At 54.4% G+C, this 23348-nt stretch overlaps 8 protein-coding genes across 8 annotated transcripts; 4 read left to right on the top strand and 4 right to left on the bottom strand.

The window, feature by feature from the left end:
• Window positions 1–210: 210 nt before the first annotated feature.
• On the top strand, window positions 211–977 carry J4E84_003801 (uncharacterized protein; the record flags this gene model as incomplete). The annotated part of the gene is made up of 2 exons (XM_049386410.1): window positions 211–647; window positions 695–977. The coding sequence occupies 2 exons, from the start codon at window positions 211–213 to the stop codon at window positions 975–977; spliced, it is 720 nt and encodes a 239-aa protein (XP_049246259.1).
• A 708-nt stretch (window positions 978–1685) lies between these two features.
• J4E84_003802 (uncharacterized protein) lies at window positions 1686–6365 on the top strand (the record flags this gene model as incomplete). The annotated part of the gene is made up of 1 exon (XM_049386411.1): window positions 1686–6365. One exon carries the CDS (start codon window positions 1686–1688, stop codon window positions 6363–6365), a length of 4680 nt encoding a protein of 1559 aa, XP_049246260.1.
• Window positions 6366–6914: 549 nt separating this feature from the next.
• J4E84_003803 (uncharacterized protein) lies at window positions 6915–8204 on the bottom strand (the record flags this gene model as incomplete). The annotated part of the gene is made up of 1 exon (XM_049386412.1): window positions 6915–8204. One exon carries the CDS (start codon window positions 8202–8204, stop codon window positions 6915–6917), a length of 1290 nt encoding a protein of 429 aa, XP_049246261.1.
• A 513-nt stretch (window positions 8205–8717) lies between these two features.
• Window positions 8718–9665, top strand: J4E84_003804 (uncharacterized protein; the record flags this gene model as incomplete). The annotated part of the gene is made up of 2 exons (XM_049386413.1): window positions 8718–8958; window positions 9016–9665. 2 exons carry the CDS (start codon window positions 8718–8720, stop codon window positions 9663–9665), a joined length of 891 nt encoding a protein of 296 aa, XP_049246262.1.
• A 1039-nt stretch (window positions 9666–10704) lies between these two features.
• On the top strand, window positions 10705–13270 carry J4E84_003805 (uncharacterized protein; the record flags this gene model as incomplete). The annotated part of the gene is made up of 4 exons (XM_049386414.1): window positions 10705–10902; window positions 11114–11370; window positions 11427–11444; window positions 11488–13270. 4 exons carry the CDS (start codon window positions 10705–10707, stop codon window positions 13268–13270), a joined length of 2256 nt encoding a protein of 751 aa, XP_049246263.1.
• A 426-nt stretch (window positions 13271–13696) lies between these two features.
• J4E84_003806 (uncharacterized protein) lies at window positions 13697–14600 on the bottom strand (the record flags this gene model as incomplete). Its single annotated transcript, XM_049386415.1, has 3 exons — window positions 13697–13943; window positions 14307–14461; window positions 14571–14600. The coding sequence occupies 3 exons, from the start codon at window positions 14598–14600 to the stop codon at window positions 13697–13699; spliced, it is 432 nt and encodes a 143-aa protein (XP_049246264.1).
• A 1646-nt stretch (window positions 14601–16246) lies between these two features.
• DED1 (DEAD-box ATP-dependent RNA helicase) lies at window positions 16247–18414 on the bottom strand (the record flags this gene model as incomplete). The annotated part of the gene is made up of 3 exons (XM_049386416.1): window positions 16247–16746; window positions 16827–18154; window positions 18206–18414. The coding sequence occupies 3 exons, from the start codon at window positions 18412–18414 to the stop codon at window positions 16247–16249; spliced, it is 2037 nt and encodes a 678-aa protein (XP_049246265.1).
• Window positions 18415–19560: 1146 nt separating this feature from the next.
• On the bottom strand, window positions 19561–20394 carry CPR2 (Peptidyl-prolyl cis-trans isomerase B; the record flags this gene model as incomplete). Its single annotated transcript, XM_049386417.1, has 5 exons — window positions 19561–19766; window positions 19816–19944; window positions 19998–20083; window positions 20137–20231; window positions 20284–20394. 5 exons carry the CDS (start codon window positions 20392–20394, stop codon window positions 19561–19563), a joined length of 627 nt encoding a protein of 208 aa, XP_049246266.1.
• Between the last annotated feature and the right edge of the window lie 2954 nt (window positions 20395–23348).

The following is a 23348-nucleotide window of genomic DNA, read 5'->3' on the forward strand; positions in this document are numbered from 1 at the left end:
TCAGACAATGCATTGGGGACCTAGTGTATTTCCCGAGAGTTCAGCCTAATTGTGGCGTCGTTGGTAGAAACAGGCGTGGCTCAGGTGGTAGGAGCTGCACCCAGGTTCAGCGAGATCACGTGATACTGGAGCCCGAGCCGAATGCCAAGCAGGCGCGCCTTTCTTCGAGCGCGCCAACACCCGCGACCACACCCTGCAAAGGCTTCCAATATGAGCGGACATCAGCCTCCAGTCGCGCCGGCTAGTGACGCGATGCCTACGGATCTCTCCACCTTCAATATCGCTGATCTCATCAAGACGCCGCATAACGCGCGTTTGTACAACGAAGTGCAAAACCTCAAGAAGCTCATCAATGAGCTTGTAGACTACCAGCTCGCCCACCCGAAGAATACGAAGCCAGGTTCGCGCGAGGATATTGACAAGGAGAAGAAAGCCACACAAGACATAGAGAAGCGGGAGAAGTACATCCGCGCGCAACTGTCGATTGTTAAGACCTTGTACCGGCAGAGCGTGCTGAAAGTGCGCGAGGAAAAGTCGAAGACCTCCGATGACAGGGCGGTGAACGATGCGCTCATTCTGGGTCTCCACAACCTCAAGTATGAGGAGCAGTCGCTACGATCCGAGATCTCTGCTGCTGAAAACTACGAGTGCGTCTTCGCGTGGAAAACTGCGTCCATCGCTAACTATTGTGTAGCCACAAATACATGAAGCTACCACTCATCCCCCGCGAGCAGTTCCTCGAGCAGTTCCCCGAGCACCAAGATTCGAATGAACACGACCTTATGACGGCGCGCATCGAGCACGAACACCAAGTCCGTCTCAAGCTCGAGGAAGCGCGGCAGGAGAAGCTGAAGCAGAAGCAAAAACTCATTGCGGAGGTTAAGAAGGGCAAGGACGATCTCACCAAGCTGGACACCATGGTCGAGAAGTTCATCGAGGCTGCAGAACCGATCAAGAAAGTGCTGGCTACGGAGTAAATACTTGCTACTGGATTTTCTTCTTGAACTTGATGCGATGCAGCACTGGAACTATGCTTATACTTGCACTTAGGGATGTCAACATCGTTGAGAAGGACGGGTTTGAAGCAAAGGCTCAAACATGGCAGCCTGCGCCCATCCAGACTGGACTTGCAATGCCGTCTACGAGCGGAAATGCGGCGCCAAAGACTGCTCCCTTGTAGTCTACTACCACGCAAGCTCGCAAAGACGGACATGGCAGACCGGGATACACTACCTGGTCAGTTTGCTAAGGGTGCGCTCAGTTCGACTTGAGGGTCATGCACGTCCTGTCCTGAGGAAGCAACGCAGTCGCTGCAACATCGCAGCTACAGTAGCGTGTGTTGGGAAAGGTCAGGGGAGCCAAAGTAGTTGATGCAGGAACAATGGGAGCTCGTAATAGTTTGACTAGTAACAGACACGGTACCATTAGCCGGTGCTGATTAGGTGGTCAATTTTGGCGCAAAGCCGAGCCTCTACATTCTCTCCTCGCGACTTGTCATATGTGTGCGCGAAGCAGACCCGTGTCTGGGGTAGGATTGAATGGTGGGACTGATGCCTGGTTGTGGGGACCCTGGTCTCCACCTGTCTTGGCGCGTCGGCGATTACGGATATCCGCCCACGCCCGTCTTCGCCCTGTCCCTCATTACACCACAACTTGTTCCCCGCACACGCGCCCACTCTGCCGCCATGGTTGTTGCTCTAGAGGGCAGTGCTGAGCTCCTCTGCGCATATCCGGTGCCTGCGAGCGGCCTCTCGAGATGCCGTGGGCCGCCATCACTGCCGGCGCAAGATGCCTCGGACTGCATACGTACTATGCAGGACTGGTTCAAAGCGCCTGCGCATACGGAGCAAGAGCCGTCGCCCAAGCGACGTAAAACTGGTGATGGCAGGGCTATCTCCGTGCCTTGGCGGGCGGACGCAGACGCAAAAGATAGTATCGTCTTGGCCAGAGTATCTATTGACTTGGTTAGTGGGCTGGCCAACATCTGTGATGCTGGACTGACCCGTATGCAGAACACGCCCATTCCTTCGCCAGACTTCATGGACACGACGGACGCCTCAGCCACACCGCAAGATTCCATACCTCTAGAACTCGAATCGTGCCACAGGGATCGGGCAAAAGAGACCCTGCAAATTAGACTCCGAAACATGGTCGATAGAACGGGACTTGACCTGGCTGCCACAACCTCTTCCGCCTTCGCAGACTCGATCCTGCCCCACCTTCGGACCGTCACTACATTTGCTACTACGCGTCGAGGCAAGAACACCGAACCCGCGTCTCGAGCAGCTTTCTGTCGCTGTCAGCTGTACGCGCCCGGTGAGGGACGCAGTATACACAAATTGGTTGTCGAGATACGGTGGACCTTGGGCATGTCAGTGGTTGAGGACTCAGCCGTCACACGCCATTATATGGCCGCAGATCTGAGTCTTCTCCGCGTCTACATGACTGACGAGGTTACAAGAGGCGACAAGAAATGGACTTTGTCTGATTTCTACACTTCAGTTTATGTGCCAGCAGCAGACATGGATGTCTCCCCACGCATCAAACAGAGTTTGCTCGAAACCAAGCTTCTGCCTTTCCAAGAGAGGACCGTTGATTGGCTCTTGCGTCGAGAAGGCGTTGCATTCTCATCCTCTGGGCTGCTCGAGCCATTCGTCAACAGTTCGCCACCAGCATCGTTCAGACAGACTCAAGACGCCCTGGGAACACCGTGCTATGTCAGCTATCTCCGAGGCTCTATTGTTACAAATATAGATGCAGCCAAGGACGACGCTCTGCGGTCACTGCGCGGCGGCATACTCGCCGAAGAGATGGGCTTAGGTAAAACAGTCGAGCTAATCGCACTCATATCCCATCACAAGCGAGACATCCCCAAAGGAAACGTCTACGACGTATACACTGAAGCTGAAGTTAAGCCCTCAGGTGCTACGTTGATCATCACTCCACCTTCGATCCTAGAACAGTGGATGAGCGAATTGCGCACTCACGCCCCTGATCTCAAAGTTTGCCATTACAAGGGTCTCCCACTTCCGACTGCACCAAAGAGTGTCCATGCACCATCTACCATTGAGCATCTCCTGCAATACGACGTAGTGCTAACGACGTATCATGTGCTCTCGAAAGAGATTCATCACGCTGTACCTCCCCCGGAGCGCAGCTCTCGACGCCCCAAACGCCACGAGCGTCGCACTAGCCCTCTCGTCGGCATCTCCTGGTGGAGAGTCTGCCTAGACGAAGCGCAAATGGTGGAGCGTGGGGTCAGTCAGGCCGCCCAAGTAGCGCGGATCATTCCGCGGTGTAACGCCTGGGCAGTTTCCGGCACTCCTCTTCGCAAGGACGTCCAGGATCTACGTGGTCTTTTGATCTTCCTCAGATGTGACACATTTGTAAACCACGAGGCAATCTGGAATCGCCTCGACAAAGCGTCGTTCAAGAGCATTTTCAGCGAGATTGCCCTACGGCATACCAAGGACAGAGTTCGCGATGACCTTCAGATACCGCCTCAGAAACGCGTTGTCATTACAGTTCCTTTCACAACTATCGAGGAACAGAACTACAGCGAAATGATGCGTCAAATGTGTGATGCATGTTGGCTCACACCTGAAGGGCAGCCCGTGGAAGAAGGTCGCGACGAGACCCATCCCCAGGTTGTCGAGCGCATGCGGGAATGGCTGGTCAGGCTGCGCCAGACGTGTCTCCATGCGAACGTGGGTCGAAAGAATCAAAGAGCCTTGGGTGGAAAGAAGGCGGCTTTGCGCACCGTACACGAAGTTCTGGAGGTCATGATTGAGCAGAACGACACCAAATGGAAGTCAGAGGCTCGCGAAATGATTCTATGTCTGATCAAGATGGGTCACATTCATGCTTATTCCGAAGATCCAGTACACGCACTTGAGTACTACTACAAAGCCCGAGAAGAAGCAGAGACATATATCAAGATATGCAGAGGCGAGCTACGCGCGGAGCAGCAGAAGCTGGGCCGCGTATCTACAGCTGACCTTCGTGAGGCTGATGAAGAGCAAGATGTAGCTGCAGATAAGATGGGCCGTATCCCGATTCTGCGTAAATCGCTACGGTCATTTCTGGAGCTGCAGCATGCCGCTCAGTTCTTCAGCGCCACTTCGTTCCATCAGAGAAAAGAATTGCGAATGTACAACACGGACCCAGGATCGGATAGGTGGCGCGAGTGGGACGAGTCTGAGACATCTTACTACGAGGCGGCCAGGGCCATTCGCCATGAGCTGCTGGAGGGATCGAAGAGTAAAGCGCAGCAGCAAATGGCAAAAGTCAATACCAAAACGCCTCTCCAATTGCCTACGATCGCTGACCTCCCAGGTCTTGGGGGTATTGAAGCGCGAAAGATTCTTGACACGATGGACAACATCAGTGATTATTTGAATGAGCAAGCTCAGCAGATACACGCTTGGCGCACAAGAGTTATTGACATTCTTCTTACGCGCTTGGTTGATGACGAAGACGACAAAGAGTTGACAGGAGAAGAATACGATGACTCGCTCAAGGCCCAGGATGAGCTATACGTTTACATCATGGCTCTTCGAACACTCGTCGCAGATCGCAACGCTGCTGTAAACGGTCTACAGGACACTCTTGTCGAACACGAGCTTAGGGCTGCCGAAAAGCAAGCCCTGAGGAAAGACAACGACGAAGGCGATCGCGGTCACGCACCTCAACTTGTGCTTGAAGTTGTCAGGAGACGACGCGAACTGCAAGCGAAACTCCGGGCTGGATCTTTGAGGGGCGTTATCTCTAGTATTCGCTCCTTGATGACTACTCTGCAATGGAAAGCGAACAGTGGTGATGTCCGCGCTTCTTCCGAGCTCGAAATCCTTCAGACGCACATCACTAAGGTTCAGGCTATAGTCACAGAACAGGCAAAGGTTATCACTGAACTTGAGAAAGAGCAGGAACTGTATCGAGGCACCATGAACCAACGTCTAGAGTACTATCGGCAGTTTCAACATATCTCCGATACCGTCGCAAAGTACAAGGAGACGCTAGACAGCAGATTCGACCAGCGCGAGTTCGATAGAACCGACGACTTGCGAGAGAAACGCGAGAACAACGCCAATGGCTTCAAAACAAAGTGCACATATCTGAAGCATCTCCGGAGTGAAAATCTGAAGGAGACGACAGCCGAATGTATCATTTGTAGGGAAGACATTGAGATCGGAGTCTTGACGGCTTGCGGTCACAAGTACTGCAAAGAGTGCATCAATCAATGGTGGCAGGCACATCGGACCTGCCCAACCTGTAAGCAGAAGTTGGGCTCGTCTGACTTCAAGGATATTGTCTTCAAACCGACCGAAATCAGAGCGAAAGAAGAGATAGACGCAGCTGCCAGTCGGACGCATGCTTCTACGCCAGGCTCTTCGTCCACCACGTCCACCACGTCCATCTACTCTGACCTGTCTGACTCAACGATGAAAGAGATCAAGATGATCGACTTGGAAGGCTCATACGGCACAAAGGTAGATATGATCGCGCGTCATTTGATCTGGATCCGCAACAACGACCCTGGTGCGAAGTCCATCATCTTCTCCCAGTTTGGCGACTTCCTCGAAGTGCTCTACGAAGCGCTGAAAAAGTGGAAGATTGGTGCCAGCAGTATCACTGACAAGGACGGCATCCGGGAGTTCAAGCTAGATCCCAGTGTCGAGTGTTTGCTCCTGGATGCAAAAACCGATTCTTCAGGCCTAAGTCTTGTAAACGCTACCTACGTCTTCCTCTGCGAACCGCTCATCAACCCCGCAATCGAACTCCAAGCCATCAACCGCGTCCACCGAATCGGGCAAGAACGACCCACGACGGTTTTTATGTACCTTATCAGCAACACAGTCGAAGAAGCCATCTACGATATCTCTGTTGCCCGCCGCCTCGAGCATATCAGCAACAACACATTGTCGAAAACACCGATACAGTCTAATCCCACCACTCCCGCTATCAAAGAACAGACGCTGGACGCTGCGAACTCGGCCGAACTCCAAGCTGCGCCTGTCAAACAGCTCCTGCGCAAGAAGGGCGAAGGAGAGATTGTCAAGGAAGACGACTTGTGGCACTGTCTTTTTGGCAAGCAGCGGAAAGCGGCGAAACCTATGGTGGAGAGGGAGGTGGGCCGTGAACTAAGGGCGCAGGCAGCAGAGGCGAGGATCATGGGATCGCCAGATGCAGGTCCCCGTGGCGCGTCATTGACTGGACATTCGGGCACGTTGGGACAGGGTGCGGTTCAAACTTTACCAATCCTTGTAAACAATACGCCAACTTTTGATCTTCCCGCAGCTGCCCGATCGAGGCAAGAACGTTTGGCGCCATTGGCCCCCGATTATGTAGCACATCCCTTGAGGTAATCATGTCAGTATTGCAATAGCGTGGTACTGGGTAGCTGTATTCATATACTCGAGGCGTACTTGATGAGATCTACACGAATGAATTACAAAGATGTATATATATTGAAAGGATAACAAAATGCACGTAGGCGTGCATGGGTCTCATACTCGCCGAATAACATGATCAGAACACAGCTCGTACATGTGTTGACATGAGTTATATCATAACGTTTGACAGTGATGGACGAACATTGGACTAGACATTTCACATCGAAGCATGGCTGAAGATTGCAATGGTGGTTTTCATATTTGATCAGTAAGAGGAATAGCTCGTAGAGAGCGACTAAAGGCCTGCCTATGTGGTATCATGCTAGAAAGAGACACAAACGCCGGAACCAAATGCAAACGCAGATGCAGTGAGGATGCCAGCCCAGGATAAAGAAGGTCCGAAACGCCAGCGCTAACAAGAAAAAGGGAGTGACAGCAAAGAGGGGAAGAATATATGTACGAAGAGAAGAGAAAAAGCATCACATGACTGGACCGACCAACCGAGACAAGGTGTTGCAGCGCCTACACTCTAGGCGTCCTCCACTCCCTCACCTCCTGGCGCCCACCTTCATCAAACCCCGCCCGCTCCATGAGCTTCGTGAACGTAGTGTTCGCCGAGTCTGCCGTGAAGCGATTGTCGCGCCGCATACCAGGTGCCTGTGGAGGCGCCAGGAAACTCGGTGCTGGCATCAAGACATCAATGGTCTCCGAACTGCCGCTGCGCGCGACATTCGGACGCTGTTGCCCTTGCTGTGTGTTGAATGTCTGCGTGCTGGTACGGAGGGAACTCGAGCGCCGACTAGCAGAATGAATGCGTTTGGGCTTGGGAGGCGGGGTCTGGTACGGATCTGTGTAGTTCCCTGCGCGCACGGGAGGAGGGTGGAGAGGTGCAGGGTTTGCTGGGAGACCGCCCGTGAAGCCAAAATTCAGTTTGGGGGTGCGGTCCCACATGCTTTTTATCCTGGGGGTAAAGCCGTGGACGGGCGGGTTGGCGTTTGTTTCCTTCATGCCTTGGACGATTCGGTCGGTGGAGTTGGGGCTCGAATGCGCGGAGTGGCTGCCCCGGCGCATGAAGTCGGTCCGGGCGGCGTGCTGGGGGTCGTAGATTGGGTCGCTGATTTGGCGTGCTACATGGCCGAAGTCGCCGGAGTAGCGCTCTTTGGATTGTGACTCGCGCCTTTTCTTGATGATCCAGATCAGGGCGAGGGTGCTGAGGGCGCCGATTACTATGCCAGGGAAGAAGCCAGCTGCGAAGGACCGGCCGTCGAAGCCCTGCTTTGTTTGGACGGGTGCGGTGGCTGAGCAGTCGGAGGTTTGGGAGGCGGACGCCGGGCTGGTGGAGGAGGGTGTTGGGTTTGCGGTTGACGTTGGGGACGGCGATGACGATGGCGAGGTGTCCTTGGCGCACATAGTGCCCTGGCACGTGTAGCCCAACGAACAGCACTTGTCGCCGCATTTGGGCAGGTCAATGCCGTCGGTCTCTGAGAGATGCATCTGGTTGTCGGGATGGAGCGTCGCGTTCAGCTGCGTGGTGTCGCAGGTGGTGGGCTGAATGTAGGCGCAGTCCGAGCCGGACGGACAGCAGATGACTGATTGTATGTCTCCGCCGTTGAGAGACATGCAGGTTGAGTCTTTGGGGCAGCAGAAAGAGGAAGGGAAGTCGGATCCGCACTGTTGGAGGCCTGCGCTCCCTCCACATGTTTCTGCTTGGCGGAAAAAGAGACTGGACGCGTGTGCCGTGGGGATGAGGGATAGGAAAAGGCAGGCGAGGGATATCCTCGAGAGCCTGGGAGAGGGTGTGACTGGAGCCATGGTGGTGGAGATGGAGGTGATGGCGGTATTAGGTTGAAGAGGTCGGGCCTGCGAACCTCAAGTGACTCGGAATGAAACAAAGAAATGAGAGAGCGATACGGAAGCAGAGTAGGAACAACGGAACAGACAAAGACACGGCCTACCTTGGGCATATCTACCTGCACGAGCTAGACTCGAGGAGCCGCGAGTGACGTTCCTCACGGCGAGAAGGGCACGCATGGTCGCCTGTGTTCTGAGAATAGAGGCAGCCGAGGCGCCGAGTGGACAAGAGGCATTGTATGGTGGGCGGAGGGTCTGGCTAGCAGCGTCTGGTGGCAGGTGGCTGCGGTGTTTGTGTGGCTCTGCGTGGACAAGCAGGCGAGTGGGTGAAACGAGTGACGCGGGCGCTTGGAGCTCGGCGCGTCGTGATTGGGCGGGGGCTAGCGCGACGATGCAGAGGCCGGAAAAAGATGAGCAGCGAGCAACGGGCGGCCGACTCCAGTTCGCCCGCCGCCCGCAACGACAGCACACATGATGATTACACGCTGTCTGGCCCGCCGGCCGGGAGCCATGCAGTCTGCAGCCGGGGCGTCGAGGGTGTCGTGGAGACGGCCGCCGCCCGCCGCCCGCAGCCTCTACACAGTGCCCCCGCTGGACAACCACGCCCAGCTCGAGCAGAACGGCATCCCGGGCGTGCTCTCGCCCACGGGCTTCCGCACCGCCTACACCGAGTACCAGGGCCACATCGTCGACGAGCTGAATGCATCCACCGCCGGTACGCCAGCGCCCCGCCGCGTCCAGGGCGCTGCCACAGGCTAACGTCGCTCTGCAGGTACGCCGTGGGAGAACCAGGAGGCCAAGGCCCTCGTCGTCGACTTCGCCCGCGACCCGACCAAGGCCTACGCCTTCAACATCGCCAGCATGGCCTTCAACAACCACTTCTTCTTCCGCGGCCTCAACACCAACCCCGACGTGCACGCCCAGCCGTCCAAAGACCTCCACGCCCACATCAACAAGCACTTCACCTCGCTCGACACCCTGCGCGACACCTTCCTCGCCACCGCCGAGTCCATGTTCGGCCCCGGCTTTGTCTGGCTCGTGCAGACCAACGACAACAGCCTGGGCGGCACTCTGCGCATCCTGCCCACCTACCTGGCCGGATCGCCTCTGTCGGGCGCCCACTACAGGCGCCAGTCCCACGACCTCAACACACACAACGCCGACTCGTACCAGAACATGAACAAGGTGGGCTCCTTCGGCGTGGCCGCGCAGCAGGACCAGAAGCCCAAGAAGCCGTTGGGCGGTGTCGATGTAGTGCCGCTGCTGTGCGTAAACACGTGGGAGCACGTCTGGCTGCACGACTACGGTGTCCGCGGGAAGAGGGCCTTCCTCGAGCAGTGGTGGGACAGGATTGACTGGGACTTTGTCGGCCAGAACACAACGCTGAAGAGCAAGAGCCCTCGATCTTTCATGGGCGCCTAGAAATTAGGCCTGTACACTGCATGTAGACATATATGTACAAGACATTTTGAAACTACGTCAAGGCATCTCTGCATGCATGGCGCCGGGCGTCGACTCGGGCATCTAACAACGTGCGACCTCGCCCACTCTGCCCGTGAAGAACATGTGTCTGTACTTGCTCACTGACTACCATGATTCAAACGCCCTCAGCCATCGCTGCAGCTGCATGCCATTCCGAACGCTGTCCAGGCCTTGTCTTCTCCCATTGCGGGCTATACGGGATACGGCGCGACATGTACTGGCCTGCAGCTCACCACTGCCAGTGGCCCAAACCGGCTCTGATCACCACCACGTCCTCAAATCTTCACCGGATCGTCTTCTCACACCACCAGATGCCGGCCTCTCAAGGCAGATTCAAAGTACACTTTCGCGATGCGCTTGTCCACTCTTCTCAGCCTGAGCCTCGGAAATCATCAGGTGGCCAACTCGCGCCCGTATAGCCGGCGTCATCCTGTGCCACACCGTTGGCGCGCCTCTAGTCAACTGTTGACGCGCAACACCTGAAGACGTCCGCGCATACTTCGGACTAGGCATGTGGACAGGTATACCGACAGCAAAGGCTGCCAACACGTAGTCGAGTTCCAGTTGAGGGCCAAATCCCTCGAGGCCTCCCACGCGCGGACAACCAAGGACATTTATTGGAAACACTGACGAGAGCGCACTGCCTCCGCCTTGCATGCTTACGATGCACTGATTTTCCCCCAGCCCTGCGGCAACTTCTGCACAAGTTCAACACTTCGCGTGCTCGCCTGCCTTCAGCCGTGCACCTTGGCCAATCACTAGGCCGTGATCTTCGCCGGATTTAGTCGTCGGTCAACCAGCGCCCTGCATTAATTCCTACACTATGACCTCACACGACTCTAGGGTTAGCTAGTCGGTAACACATATCGAAGGATTTCGACTCTCTTCGCTGCGGGTGCCTTTTCCCAAGACTCCGATTCTCCACACTGCTCTTTTTGTCTCTTTTTTCCAATCTGGTATTGCGTTTTCTAGCGGGAGCATGGCAGTGCTTGCGGATATATTACCGGTAGTGTCGAGGAGCTCAGCTCTCGCGCTGAAGCTATACGGCGTTGCTGTGGAGTCGCCTGAGGCCGCGAAAGACCTAGTTGCCGTCGCAAACAAAACAAATGGTTTCGCTGCAATACTCAAGCAGCTAGGGACGATCATCAAAGAAGATGATCGTTTACCGTCACCTGAGGTACGTAAGGACGCGCGAGTCGCGCTGCAATCACGGGAAAGCATGGCCTATTCCAAGATCGGAGTGTTGTACTGGCATAATCCCAAGAAGACTTTGGGAATCACTCATCTGCTCTGTCCGATCAAGGGAGTTGAAGACATTAAACAAGGAGAAGCGAATACTTATGCTTCGTTAAATGAGGTCGTGGACGCCCTCGCTGACATTCATATAGGCCATCAACACCCTGGACGATGCCATCGATCAGGCTCAGAACTTGCTTACCAGCGTCGAGATGACTACCTCGATTGAGAACAACAAGTTCCATGACCGAAGAGACAGTGTTCGCTCTACTCAACACAGCCATCCCCGTTTAGATCATTCGACCAAGGCAAGCTTAGACTATTTCACAGCTCACCTGGAAGCCCTGAGTATGACGCTCTCTGTTCTACTGCAGACGTTGTATGCAGCACAGACTATAATGTGGTCAAAGTAAGTTTTACATCCTTACACTGCACTCGGCCTCTGACCCAGTCGCATCCGCATAGCTCTATCTTCTACTTGAGGTACATCTTGGCTTGGAGTAGTATGCTGCTGACAGTCGTTCAGGTTACGTCCCACGGTATCTCCGCAACAAGCCGCTAAACTTGTTGACAACGAAAAGATTCAACTCGAGGCACTCATTGTTCAACAGCAACTATCCATCTTATCAGCTTCAAACTTCTACGAACAATCGCCACGGTCTGATGCGCGCTTATTGATGGAGGCAGACAGTTCCCAGAGCTTAGTTGTCACAGAGCATGGCGAAATCCCTAGGCCGACCAGCCTTCGATCTTATCAGGATGAGGACCTGAGAAGCCTCGACACGTCGGTATACACCGAAGCGAACGGTCTACCTGCGGTCTTCAGTATATCGGCTTCGCGCGCCGAGCACTTGCTACAACAATGGACGAGTCTGCCTCTATTTGAGCGCCGCTTACGAGACGAAGAACGTGAACTACAAAGGCAGAGACAAGAGTATCAACAAGCTACTGTAGAGTCAGATAACGAAGAAGAGCAGAGCCGCACATCAAAGCTTTCCGGTGATGGCGCTCGGCGAACACAAAGGTCGGGCAGCATACAGCCGCTGTTCACTGAGGCCAGCAGCCTGTCTAGTCCACACCCGGAGAAGCATCACGGTCCGCCTGCACCGCCAACACCGATCGCTACACCTCGTACATCACAAGTGAGCATGCCTGCTACAAATGAACAGCAAACAGCTGCTTCGCCCCGATCCAGTCTAGGTAGTCTCCCCATCGAGGCTGCCGCCGCGGTAGAAGCGAAAGAGGAAGACAGTGAAGTCGATCTAGAAATACCTTGGAAGTTGTGTGCGCGCAAATACTACTGGCGCTTTGTCGATGCCAAGCAAGTCAGCTCGAATACTGATCAAGCGTATTCACTTGCCTATTTGGAACGTAGCAGTTGGACCGAGATCATGGCTAGTTGGGTGTGCAAGGAAGCAATCCGAGAGGCAGGTTTCAGGTTTACACAATATCAAAAGGTGCGGAGGGATAGTAGGAGAACGAGAGGGGAGACATGCTTCTGCATCGAACGTCCATTGCAATTTGACCAAGTCAAACGTCTTGTTGAACGTACCGTTGACATCTACCGGAAAGCAGCACCACAGACTCCACCCCAACAACCACAAGCCAGGAGATCATCTTTCCATCGTGCCCCACCGCCACCCACTGCTCTAAAAGGAAGCGCATTCGACCGCGACAGGACACCAGTGCCGCGAAACACACATCCCCCGCTTGATCGCACGAACACGATGCACTACGCACCGCCGCCTGGGCCACCCCCACTAGACCGATCACTCTCAATGCCTGGACCGGGACTCGTCCCGCCGCCACCCCAACAAAAGACCAACACCCGCACTCCAAATCTCCAGATACCGGTACCCAGTCAATATACCCCTCAACAACCACAACGCCCTCACTCCCCACGAATCCCACAGTACCAACCTCAAGCCAACGGACACCCATCCCAGCCGATGAACGCACCACCATACTACCCACCCCCGCCAAACACCCCTTTTGCAAACGCACCCGCGCCCCCACATGCACCAATCCAAAACCAGAATTACCCTGTACAAGCCTCACCTCTCCGCCAATCCTACATGAACCCCAGTTATGCCGGCAACCGACGACATGACGACGACTTTACCACATCCGAGTCTGAGCTCGAACGCCCAAGACGGCGCAGATCCAAATCGAGGAGTAGAGCGTATGAGAAGGAGAGGGAAAGGGACAAGTATGGTAAGAAAAGTCACACAGGGAGGAAGGCCGCGGCGGGCGCGTTGCTGGGTGTTGGTGGGTTGACCGCATTGTTGGATGGGTTGAGCGGACTGTAGAATGTACGAATTGCATGATTTGATCTTGCCACCATTTTGGGGTCTTGAGCGCAAGGTACCCAACGGATTAGTTGCTTGTATAATGACTTACGAAATCATAATGACTTACGAAATCATAATGAAGAAGTATCTCGCACTTTCATACCTTCTCTACCATCTTCGACCGTGCAAATCAACATGACGAGTTCCTCAAAACAAGCATTAATCAGAGAATTAGGTTGGAAATAACAGCGATGCATTGAAACTACAAAGACGTTAACTAGGGCAAGGAAAAAAAAGACTACGTAGGGACAGAATAGGAATACGCGACACCATCCACCTCTGCCGACAACCCATTCAACACCCCATCACATCTTCCCTCTTCTCAAGCTCTTCAAGCGTAGTCTACTCTAGCAAAACCATCCTTCGCACAGAGCATACCCAGTATTATTCTGCCATTACCGCTTCACCGTTGTTACAGATGTGCTCGCTAGCCGGGTCCGGATGCGAATCATTCTCGGACTTGTCCAGGTGACTGGGTATCTCAGATTGAGTCGTTCGCGCAGGAGCCGTAAAAGCAATGTGCTGTGGAGTCGCAGGCAATGCCATCACAGCCAGATCTAAGGTGGAGTCCTCGGATGCGACGATGCGCTCCATGGCCTCGTCGCCCGTTTCTGAGTGGAAACTGTGTTCGCTGAAAGTGTCAACTGGCACATGCGGTTCGAGGCGGGTGTGTTGATCGGTGGCTCCGTCGACGTGTGGTTGTACCCCAGTGGCTCCTTCTGTATCATCTTCCTCTCCTTCAAAGCAAACCACTGTCTCGCCAGCAAGCTCAGAAACCGCCGCACATTCCCCAACTGTAGTCGTCCCATTTCCTCCCTGCCCACTAATCCCCTCTCCAACCGCCATAGGCATAATCATCACCTCCCCCAAACCCCCACTTGGTTGCCGCACAACAACACCCTCAGCACCCGCGCCGTCACCGCCCCAAAACCCCGTTGTACGCCCTTCAATCAACAACTTCGATTCCTTCTCGTTCTGGATCAGCGAGCAGCACGTGCAAAACCACGTCTTGAGTATATCGGCAACACAAGTGCCGCCGAGGTCGCCTAGTTTGCGGATCCGATAGGTTTGCCATGCGAAGGGGACGCAGACGAGGAAGCCGTGGGCGAGCGGGGTGCAGCAGAGGAACGAGTAGCCGTAGGCTATGCACTGTTACCGGTAGTGTCAGTCAGGAATCTGAGAAGGAGGTATGCGGTGGGATAGTGTGGGACGCTAATCGAAGCTGGATGGAACTTTGTCAGGGAGGGAAATGGCGTACCGGCACGTTGACAATCTCATAGCCACTCATATCGCCGTTGTAGTGAAGACGGTGCCACGTCTTTCCGCAAGTGACGCAAGGACAGAAGAACGTGACGATACCTACGCTACTTGTTAGTCCATCTTTCTTGTCATCCCCATCCTCATACCAACAAGTGTGGAAAGACTTACATAAAGGCAGCGGATTCAAGCAATCCTAGAGACTTGTGTTCCACGGCTTGGTACGACGCAAATCTGCTTCGATCTCTTCTCTCGCTAACGCAGTCCAGTCTGATATCTGGGAGCCGCACCATCGTCCCCATCGTGAGATGGTGTCACGGGTCTTTTGGAGGGACGGGTGTCCTGCGAGGCGGTCTGGCATTGTGGTATGATGGGCCGACTTCCTGAAAGCGAGTTGATCTCAGCACAGTGTTTAGGGTGAGAGAAAATGATGTATTCGATGCCGAGTATGCTGCTATGTGGGAGGGTGGGCGAAGAATAGAGTGGATGGTGTGGCGCAGATGCCCAGGTGATGTCTGGGAAGGCAAGAGGAGGAGATGTAAAAGCGACTAATGTTGACCTCAACTCGCCGGGTAAGGACGATAGAGCCAGGAATCAGGTGGAGGCGGTGGCGACTTAGAAACAGTCTCCGTCAATTAGTGAAGTCTCGATGATTCACGGTTACCATATTGGCAATGTTTGGTGGTACATGCACAGCAGTTCTAGTTAAGATGATGAAGTGATATGATGTTATGGAGACTGCAACGCCAAGTTGAGGGACGGTGAGATGCCAAGTAATTTCACATTATGATAAATGTGAAGCAACTGAGGAGAAATGTATGCAAGTATCAAATCGCATGCATTGTATAGGCCACGCATATTGGCAGCGCATACTAGTCTATGTAACTAATCATTTGCTCGAAACTATACTTTTATCAGATTCCTTCCACCCAAGTCACGGGGTCAGGTCCGCATATGCGCATGCAAACCAAAACGAGCATTTAAATCCCACCGCCGAGCTGGCCTTGGAAAGACAGCCACCATGATGGTTACCACAAAGAACCGGGGGTATCTTCCTTCGTACAAAGGTTGGGTCGTGGCTAGACCTTCATGAACGCCATCTATGCAGTAAACTTTTCCGTCGTCCAAAACAGGGTCATGCTGCTACTCTCCGCGTGTGGAGAGACCGAGAGACGCAAGGACGACGAGAAAGACGTTGTCGTCGAGGGGTATGACCGGGAAAAAAGGAACCGCTTTTGTCGTAAGATAAGGAAATGCTCAGAGAGGTCATCCGCGTGTGGAAGACTCGGAAAGCGAGAATCTATAGCTCCCCAAGCAGCATGCTTGCAGAAGAGCGAAGTCGTGAAATGTTCGTAATGCATGCCTTTGCGAGAAAGACGAGGGTCCTGCCATCTATGTTCGAGCTCGACAAGAGTGCGTCGAAGGGTATCGTATGCGAGAAGAGCTCGAAAACAGGCAGATCCGCAAAAAAACAGTCGCTGTCTATATGCTGATTGGGGTATGAGATTCCAGATTTCCGCATCGATCCGCGGTAACCGGGAAAGATTCGCAGAAAACATTCGCAAGTGAAGGAAATCGAAAGCAAGCCATCGGTAGCGGCGACACGAAGGCCCAGGGTATCGTAGAGAAGAAAATGTGTCCCGGGCTGGCTATATCGTGAAGCGGTGCGTTGCACGTTTACCACCAAGAGTTGCCGCCAGGGCCGGATGGGTTGCCGTAGCCTCCACCAAAGCCGCCGCCGCCACCACCGTAGCCGCCGGGAGCTGGAGGAGCGTAGCCACCGCCGGGAGCACCGCCGAAGCCACCTCCGTAGCCACCTTGAGGAGCACCTCCCCACTGGCCACCGCCACCGCCACCGAAACCACCACCGCCCATGCGACGAACGTCACGGGTAGCAGCGTTGCCACGGCCACGGCCGCCACCACGGCCTCCACGACCTCCACCGAAGCCGGAGCCCTCGCGAGCAATGGACTCGAGGAAGCTAGGGACCTCTTGGTTGGCCTCCTTCAACAGGTCAAGGAGATCGCGTACGACTCCGCGATTGCCGCGGTTGAAGAAAGCAGTGGCAATACCAGTGTTTCCAGCTCGTCCAGTACGACCGATTCGATGAACATAGTCGTCAATGTCGGTGGGAAGGTCATAGTTGACTACGTGAGTGACATTCGGTATATCAAGTCCTTGAAATGAGTTAGCAAGGTGTTCAAGGGTTTGCAGAATACAGGAGTTGCTCAAGGCTTGAACAACCTGGAAAACTTACCTCGGGCAGCTACAGCGGTAGCGACGAGGATGGGGCAACGTCCAGTTCGGAACATCTCCAGGGCCTTTTCACGCTCACGCTGAGTGCGGTCACCGTGAATGGAGGTGGCGGGGAAGCCCTGGTTGATGAGGAAGTCGGACAGCGAGTCGGCCATACGCTTCGTCTCGACGAAGATCAGGGTGAGACCAGCACCGTGTGTGTGGAGAATATCAAGGAGAACAGAGCGCTTGTCGCCGTCCTCGACGTACTCGATCTTCTGGGTGATGTTCTCAGAAGTGGAACCGACACGACCGACCGAAAGGAAAATGTAGTCCTTCAAGAAGTCGCGGGCGAGCATCTGGATATCGCGGGGGAAGGTGGCCGAAAACATGAGTGTCTGGCGGGCAGCGGTAGGAGGCATGTCCTCACCCTCAACGATACGGCGGATCTGAGGCTCGAAACCCATGTCCAACATGCGGTCAGCCTCGTCAAGAACGAGGTACTTGATGCTAGCGAGGGAGATACGGCCACGCTCGATCAGGTCAACGAGACGACCGGGGGTAGCAACGAGAAGATCGCATCCGCGCTCAATCTGGCGAAGCTGAGAGCCAATGTCGGCACCACCGTAGACGACGCAAGGACGGACCCAGGAGCGGTATGCGAACTTGCGGGCTTCGTCGAAGATCTGGGAGACCAACTCACGGGTAGGAGCAAGGACGAGCGAAGTGGGGTAAGCCTTGCGTTGACGTCCGTATCCACCCTGAGCCTGTGCGGGAGGAGGAGAGGGGCCATTCTGGAAGGCCTGGGCGAGAATGGGGAAGAGGAAACCACCAGTCTTTCCGGAACCAGTCTGGGCACAAGCCATGAGATCACGGCCACCCATGACGATGGGGATGGAGTACTTCTGTACAGGAGTGGGAACCTTGTATCCGGAGAGCTCGATGTTGCTCAGCAGGTGGTCATCGAGAGGCGGGTTTGTGAAACGTGTGACGGGTTCGGGGACACCCTGACCAGAGGCCTCGACGGGGATGTCATCGTACTTCTCGAAGTTGATACCGGTCTGTTGCTTGGAGGGGTCGTTGGGCATGCCGAAGAGGTCGCGCTCGAGGCGCTGGTTGGGCGGGCCGGGAACGTGCTTGCCGTCCTTCCAGGCACCGTCGCCAGATCCGCGAGCGCCTCCAGAGCCACCGCCGCCGGGCTTGCCGTAGGCGTTGGGGTCAAAGTTGCCGCGAGGGGCACCGCCCCATCCACCGCCTGGGGGACCGTCGCGACCGCGGGGAGTGAAGTTGGGTGCGTTGGCCCAGCCACCGGCACCGCCGCCGCCGTTCATCTGAGGGGGAGGACCCTGACTGTCACCAGTTAGCATACCTTCCTGTTTTGTGTCCTGGGTGTTGACTGACCCTCCGGGGCCCCACGCGCTGCCGCCGAGACCGCCGCCGTTCATCATCGGGGGCGGGCCGTCCATGGGTGCAGGGCCTCCGGGACCGCCCTGGGGACGGCCGCGAAGGTGAGGGGGGATGTAGGCAGAACGCTCGCCGTTGAAGCCGTTCTGGGGGTTGTGCTGGGAGTCGTTGATGTTGAGACGACCCATGTCGAGTTGTTCAGCCATGATGGGCGTGGTGGAATCGAGTTGGTTGAGGGTGTGTTTGGGAGTGCAATGTGCAGGGCGCAAATTACAGATGTGCTGGCTTCGGCTGGCTCGGCGGTGAGCGACAGACGAAAAGTAGCAGGTCTAAGTGACGAAACTCGTAACTCGCAGGCGGGTGCCTGAGACTCGTTCTGTCAGGAAAGAAGGGAACGCCTCTGTCCTGAAAACGAGAAGTAAAGAAGTGAAGACCAAAAGAAAGGACTTCACGGGAAAAGAGCTTGTAAGGTTGTGCAATACACACAGAGTAGTTTTGGAGGGTGGGTGGTTAGGGAAGAGGGAGACGGCCGCAGGTAAGTTAAAAAAGCGTGTCGGAGAACCCTTCCCGCACTAGTCCCCGTTGGCGCTAGCGCTCCCTCTCAGAGTTCTCAGGCTGTGGCGAGTGGGGAGCGGTGAACGTCACAGATGGAAGCTGTCGTGTGCTGCAGCAGGCTTGCTTTTCATGCGACATGCACTGTGACATGGCCGCAGTTGAATGTAGTGGCGGCCTTTCTAGGTTCTTGTGCAGGCTCCAGGCCATCCTGTGCGACTGTGCCATGGCTTTAGATAACCCAACATTGTCTTCTTTGCTTTTACCCTGGACGTGCCCTGACCGTTGCACATCGTCATCGGCGGGTAATGCAGGGACTGCAAGGACATCGTATCCCCTCTACCCTAGCTAGCGTCTTGACACATTAGAGAGCCATGTTCACCATGTATCAGATCAATGCTCTACTAAAGGAACGTTTCTGCATTTCGTCGTAATCTAGGCCATGCTCTTCTCCTTGAACCCACCCATAATGTTGCTTTGCCCTCCATTTCGCGTTTTCAAGAAGAGCACGCAAATCGCAACGACAGCCCCAATAAAGAAAAGCTTCTGACCGACCGACAAACCATCAGCAGAACCAGCAGCAGCAGCCAGGCCAGGAATTTTGCCCTTGGTGGAAGAGGCCTGGGATACCTCAGCAATGTTGACGATATCGTCGTGAGACGGAGTCGCTGTGATATCGAGTTCGTCGCCAGGAATGGCTGGTTCAGCATGGCCGTATAAATCTTGAAGAAAAAGGTACAACTATCAGCAGCTCTCCAACCTGAGGGGTCGACTCAATAGCAAAGAATGCGTACTGATGTCTAGAGTTCCGCGTGAATACCTTCCTCTGGCACCTCGAGCTCTCCGCTCTTGGCGATCTTGACAGTCTGGACCGGCTTGTCTCCAGCACCCTTCTTCACGTTCTCAATCTTCTCCACGACCTCGTAGCCCTCGAGGACCTCTCCGAACACGACGTGGCGGCCATCGAGCCAGCTGGTGATGACGGTGGTGATGAAGAACTGAGAGCCTAGGATAGTCAGTGCATGCTGCAGGGAGTGAAAGGGAAGGGTACTCACCGTTGGTATCTTTGCCAGCATTGGCCATGCTGAGGAGACCCTTGCGGGTGTGCTTGAGCTTGAAGTTCTCGTCGGGGAACTTCTCTCCATATATGCTCTTACCTCCTGTACCATCGCCTTTGGTAAAGTCTAGCCGTTGATCAGCATTGTGAATCCTAGACCCGGGCATGAGTCGGACTTACCACCACCCTGGATCATGAAGTTGTTGATAACGCGGTGGAAAGTAGAGCCTTCGTAACCGAATCCCTTCTCGCCAGTAGCGAGAGCGCTGTAGTCTATGTTAGCCCCCCGAGCTATGCGTAGACTTGTATCCGTTCGTACCGGAAGTTCTCAGTGGTCTTGGGAACGGTCTTGCCGTAGAGACCGATGGTGATGCGGCCTAGCTCTTCATCGCCGTGGGTAACGTCGAAGTAGACCTGGATCTAGTCAGCAAGTCCGTCTATGCATCCGATTGAAAGCTATACACACCTTGTGAGTGATCTTTGGACCCTTTGCAGCCTCGGTGCTCTGAGCAAAGAAGACGAAAGTGATCGAGAGGATCAAGAGGAGCGAAATGACAGCTCTCTGGATGGTAGCCATGGTGCCTGATTGTGTCGGGAAACAATCGAGGGAAGTCGCAAGGTTAAGTAGTTTGGACAGCCCCCTGCGGAATGCGATGGTGGAGGAGGTGTTGAAACGTTGCGTTTTACCTAGGTAGAGCCATTGCCCGCACTGTCGCACTAGCGCCGGCTGGGTCTAGCGGGAAACGGAAGTCTGGAGTTCGAGATCAGACACGACAATTGACACTCCAACACGCGAACTCGCCGTCGGAACGCTGACCCGCCATGGTACGCGACTGGAACGCCCATTTCCCCTTGCGCGCGTCTTACTGACGGTTTAGGTGTTCATCAACGGCTTCAGCTTCACGGAAGCGACGCTCGTGAAGCGATCCCTCGAATCTTTCTTTGGCATCGGGCCCTCGGTCTCGCAGCGCATTATGGCGAAATTCTACATCCACCCGTGGGCGAAAGTCGGCAGCTTGAAAAACGCCACCGTCATGGATCTGACCGCGGAACTGGCCAACATGAAGATTGAGAACGATTTACGGCGGCAAGTGCAGGACGACATCCGGAGATTGAGGGATATGGGCACATATCGTGGAAGGAGACACGCTATGGGCTTGCCCGTGAGGGGCCAGAAGACAAGGACACAGGTAGGTTTGGCCCTAGGAGAGTGGCTGTGGTCTTGGTGGGTCAATGGGCTAATAATCGCAGATTGCTACTGCGCGACGGTTGAACAAGATGGAGCGAGGCGGTAGTGGAAGAGTGGGGCTGTAAGGAGTACGAAAGCCTACGAGTGAATTATACTGTATGGTGCGCAGGCATAGACCCGTGTCTACAAGACGCAGTTAGAAGGAAAACATGGATTAACGACACAACTACATTGAGTATATCGGACGCTTTTTCTTAGTATATCCATTGGAGGTGAGCCGATGCTTCGACAGTGTTATAACGGAGTCCAGCAATGCGGAGCCTTGTCTCACTGTCTCTGCATCGAAAACGCGATCTGTGATTCAGAGACAGTGTAGTTGTGCAGACCTTCACCCGGCCTCAAACTCTTCTTTGCAGATGAAGTCCATTAGTGCAACTCATTTGGAAGTTGACAAGTCGAACTGATCGCTACCCCAGTTGCCCAGCATCGGATACGAAGCTGTCAAGGTCAGTGTGAAGGATGTCAGGATCGATAGATAAATTACACCTAAGATTTTGTATAACAGAGTAGCAGCTGCTTGGTGACAGCCAGGTGTCTTGTAGCTATGGGAATTAACACTCTGAATATTGAAGCACATGTCTGTTTTGGGTCCGGTCATCCTGACATGGATCAAAAGCTGTGGGGAATGTGAAAATGCTCGCGAATTCGCTTGACAACTCGGGACTCGAGTTCAATGGACAGTATGCCACTCAACACACGGTTTCGTAATGCTGATTGACGGCTGCTCACTGTTTCGAACAGTACGTTATGAAGCAAGTGGTTTGCAAACGCCGAGGCAACAATGACGATATTATCTTCCATGATAGCAATTTTCGAAAGTTATTCAAGCGTCCACATTGTTCCCTGCTCAGAAATTGGCTTTGACTTTGCGTTCGCTCGGTACGCATTGCCTCCCGTGAATTAGCCTCGAACGCTACACCATGCGGTTTCTTCTTCTTGGACAGGCAGAACCTGTCCATGTTCTCACTGTATCTGCCTGCATCGCTTTCCTCGTAATTTCCAAAGCAACATACCTGTGGATGTACGCAGATGTAGGGAATGGGAAGTGGAACGTTTTGAGGGCATAATGGTAGGCGTTTGTTCATAAGGTTCCGATGAGGCGTTATTGGCCTCCATCTTGGCGCCACTTCACTCTCCGATCTATAATTCCTCCACATTTGATGGCAGGAACTGTAGGTCCAGGCGGCGGTTAGCGGTCCAACGGGAGCTTACATTCCGGACGGAGCTCTCACAGGTATGCGCATGCATTAATGAAAGACTACCATTTGCAAATGAGGATAGCTTTCCTTTCACCGTAAGTTCCGCATATTACCAGAGATGTAATGTCCGCGCTCCTGTTGATGCAGTCTTGTCAATTTAGACGTTGGTGATTTGTCCTGTTCAACGCAGCAAAGCTCGTATTTGCAATCACGAAGATCGTAATACTTCGGTGTTGCCCCTCGGAGCTGGATATGCGATGTATAATTAGACGTGAGAGAGGCTTGCGGCTTGACCCAACTCGCATGGAAACAGCTGTTCCGAGTTATGCTTGCCATGTCTTTGGGGTAGCGTCTGCCTCAGGTTCACCCTGCATCTGTGGAGGGAATGCGTGCGGTCGAAGGATGTGGGTGCTGGACCATCAAGGAGGCTGTTCATGCCGCATCTTTACTCGCCCGAGTGATGATGTCCGCTGCAATGTCGCATCTCATTTCCACGGCTTGCGGTGGGTACTAGCGCAGAGACAGAAAAAACAAAAGACGTTTCTCGGCCTCAATCATCCAAATTACCCCTGACAGAGCATTGCAAAGAGGAATTATTAGTCTGGGCCTTGGGTTCGTTGCGCAGCCTAGGTGCAGCTCGTGATCACCATGTGGCGACGGTTACGGTCTAGTCGTGGAACTATCAGCGGCTCCCTGCAGTACACTTCGCTTGACGGCGGATGAGTTTCAGATGTAATCGCAGGTCGGTAGGAATCGTATGATTCTGATATGCGTTCCAAGCGGCATGTATCGGCCGTCAGCATACTCGAGCATCCAGCCGCGGTGCAGAGCGGATGGTTGGGCACTCATGGTGATGGACGGCATGCGGTGGTTGTCTCTGAGAGTTCGGAGCTGCATCTACGAGTGCCAAGTGATCGACGGATCTAGCCCCGATTCGGCCTGGCAAATCCTTCGTGCTGCAGCGACCCAGCAGCCCTTCAACTCGAACGCCTCCGTGCGCAAGAGACATTATTACCACGACCATCCAATCGACGGCCAGACGGCTGGCGGAGTTGCTCTCGAGTCTGCCATGAGTCGCAGATT

Source organism: Alternaria hordeiaustralica, assembly GCF_023758085.1.
Source record: "Alternaria hordeiaustralica strain BMP 2776 chromosome Unknown scaffold_5, whole genome shotgun sequence".
In the NCBI taxonomy this organism is placed as follows: domain Eukaryota; kingdom Fungi; phylum Ascomycota; class Dothideomycetes; order Pleosporales; family Pleosporaceae; genus Alternaria; species Alternaria hordeiaustralica.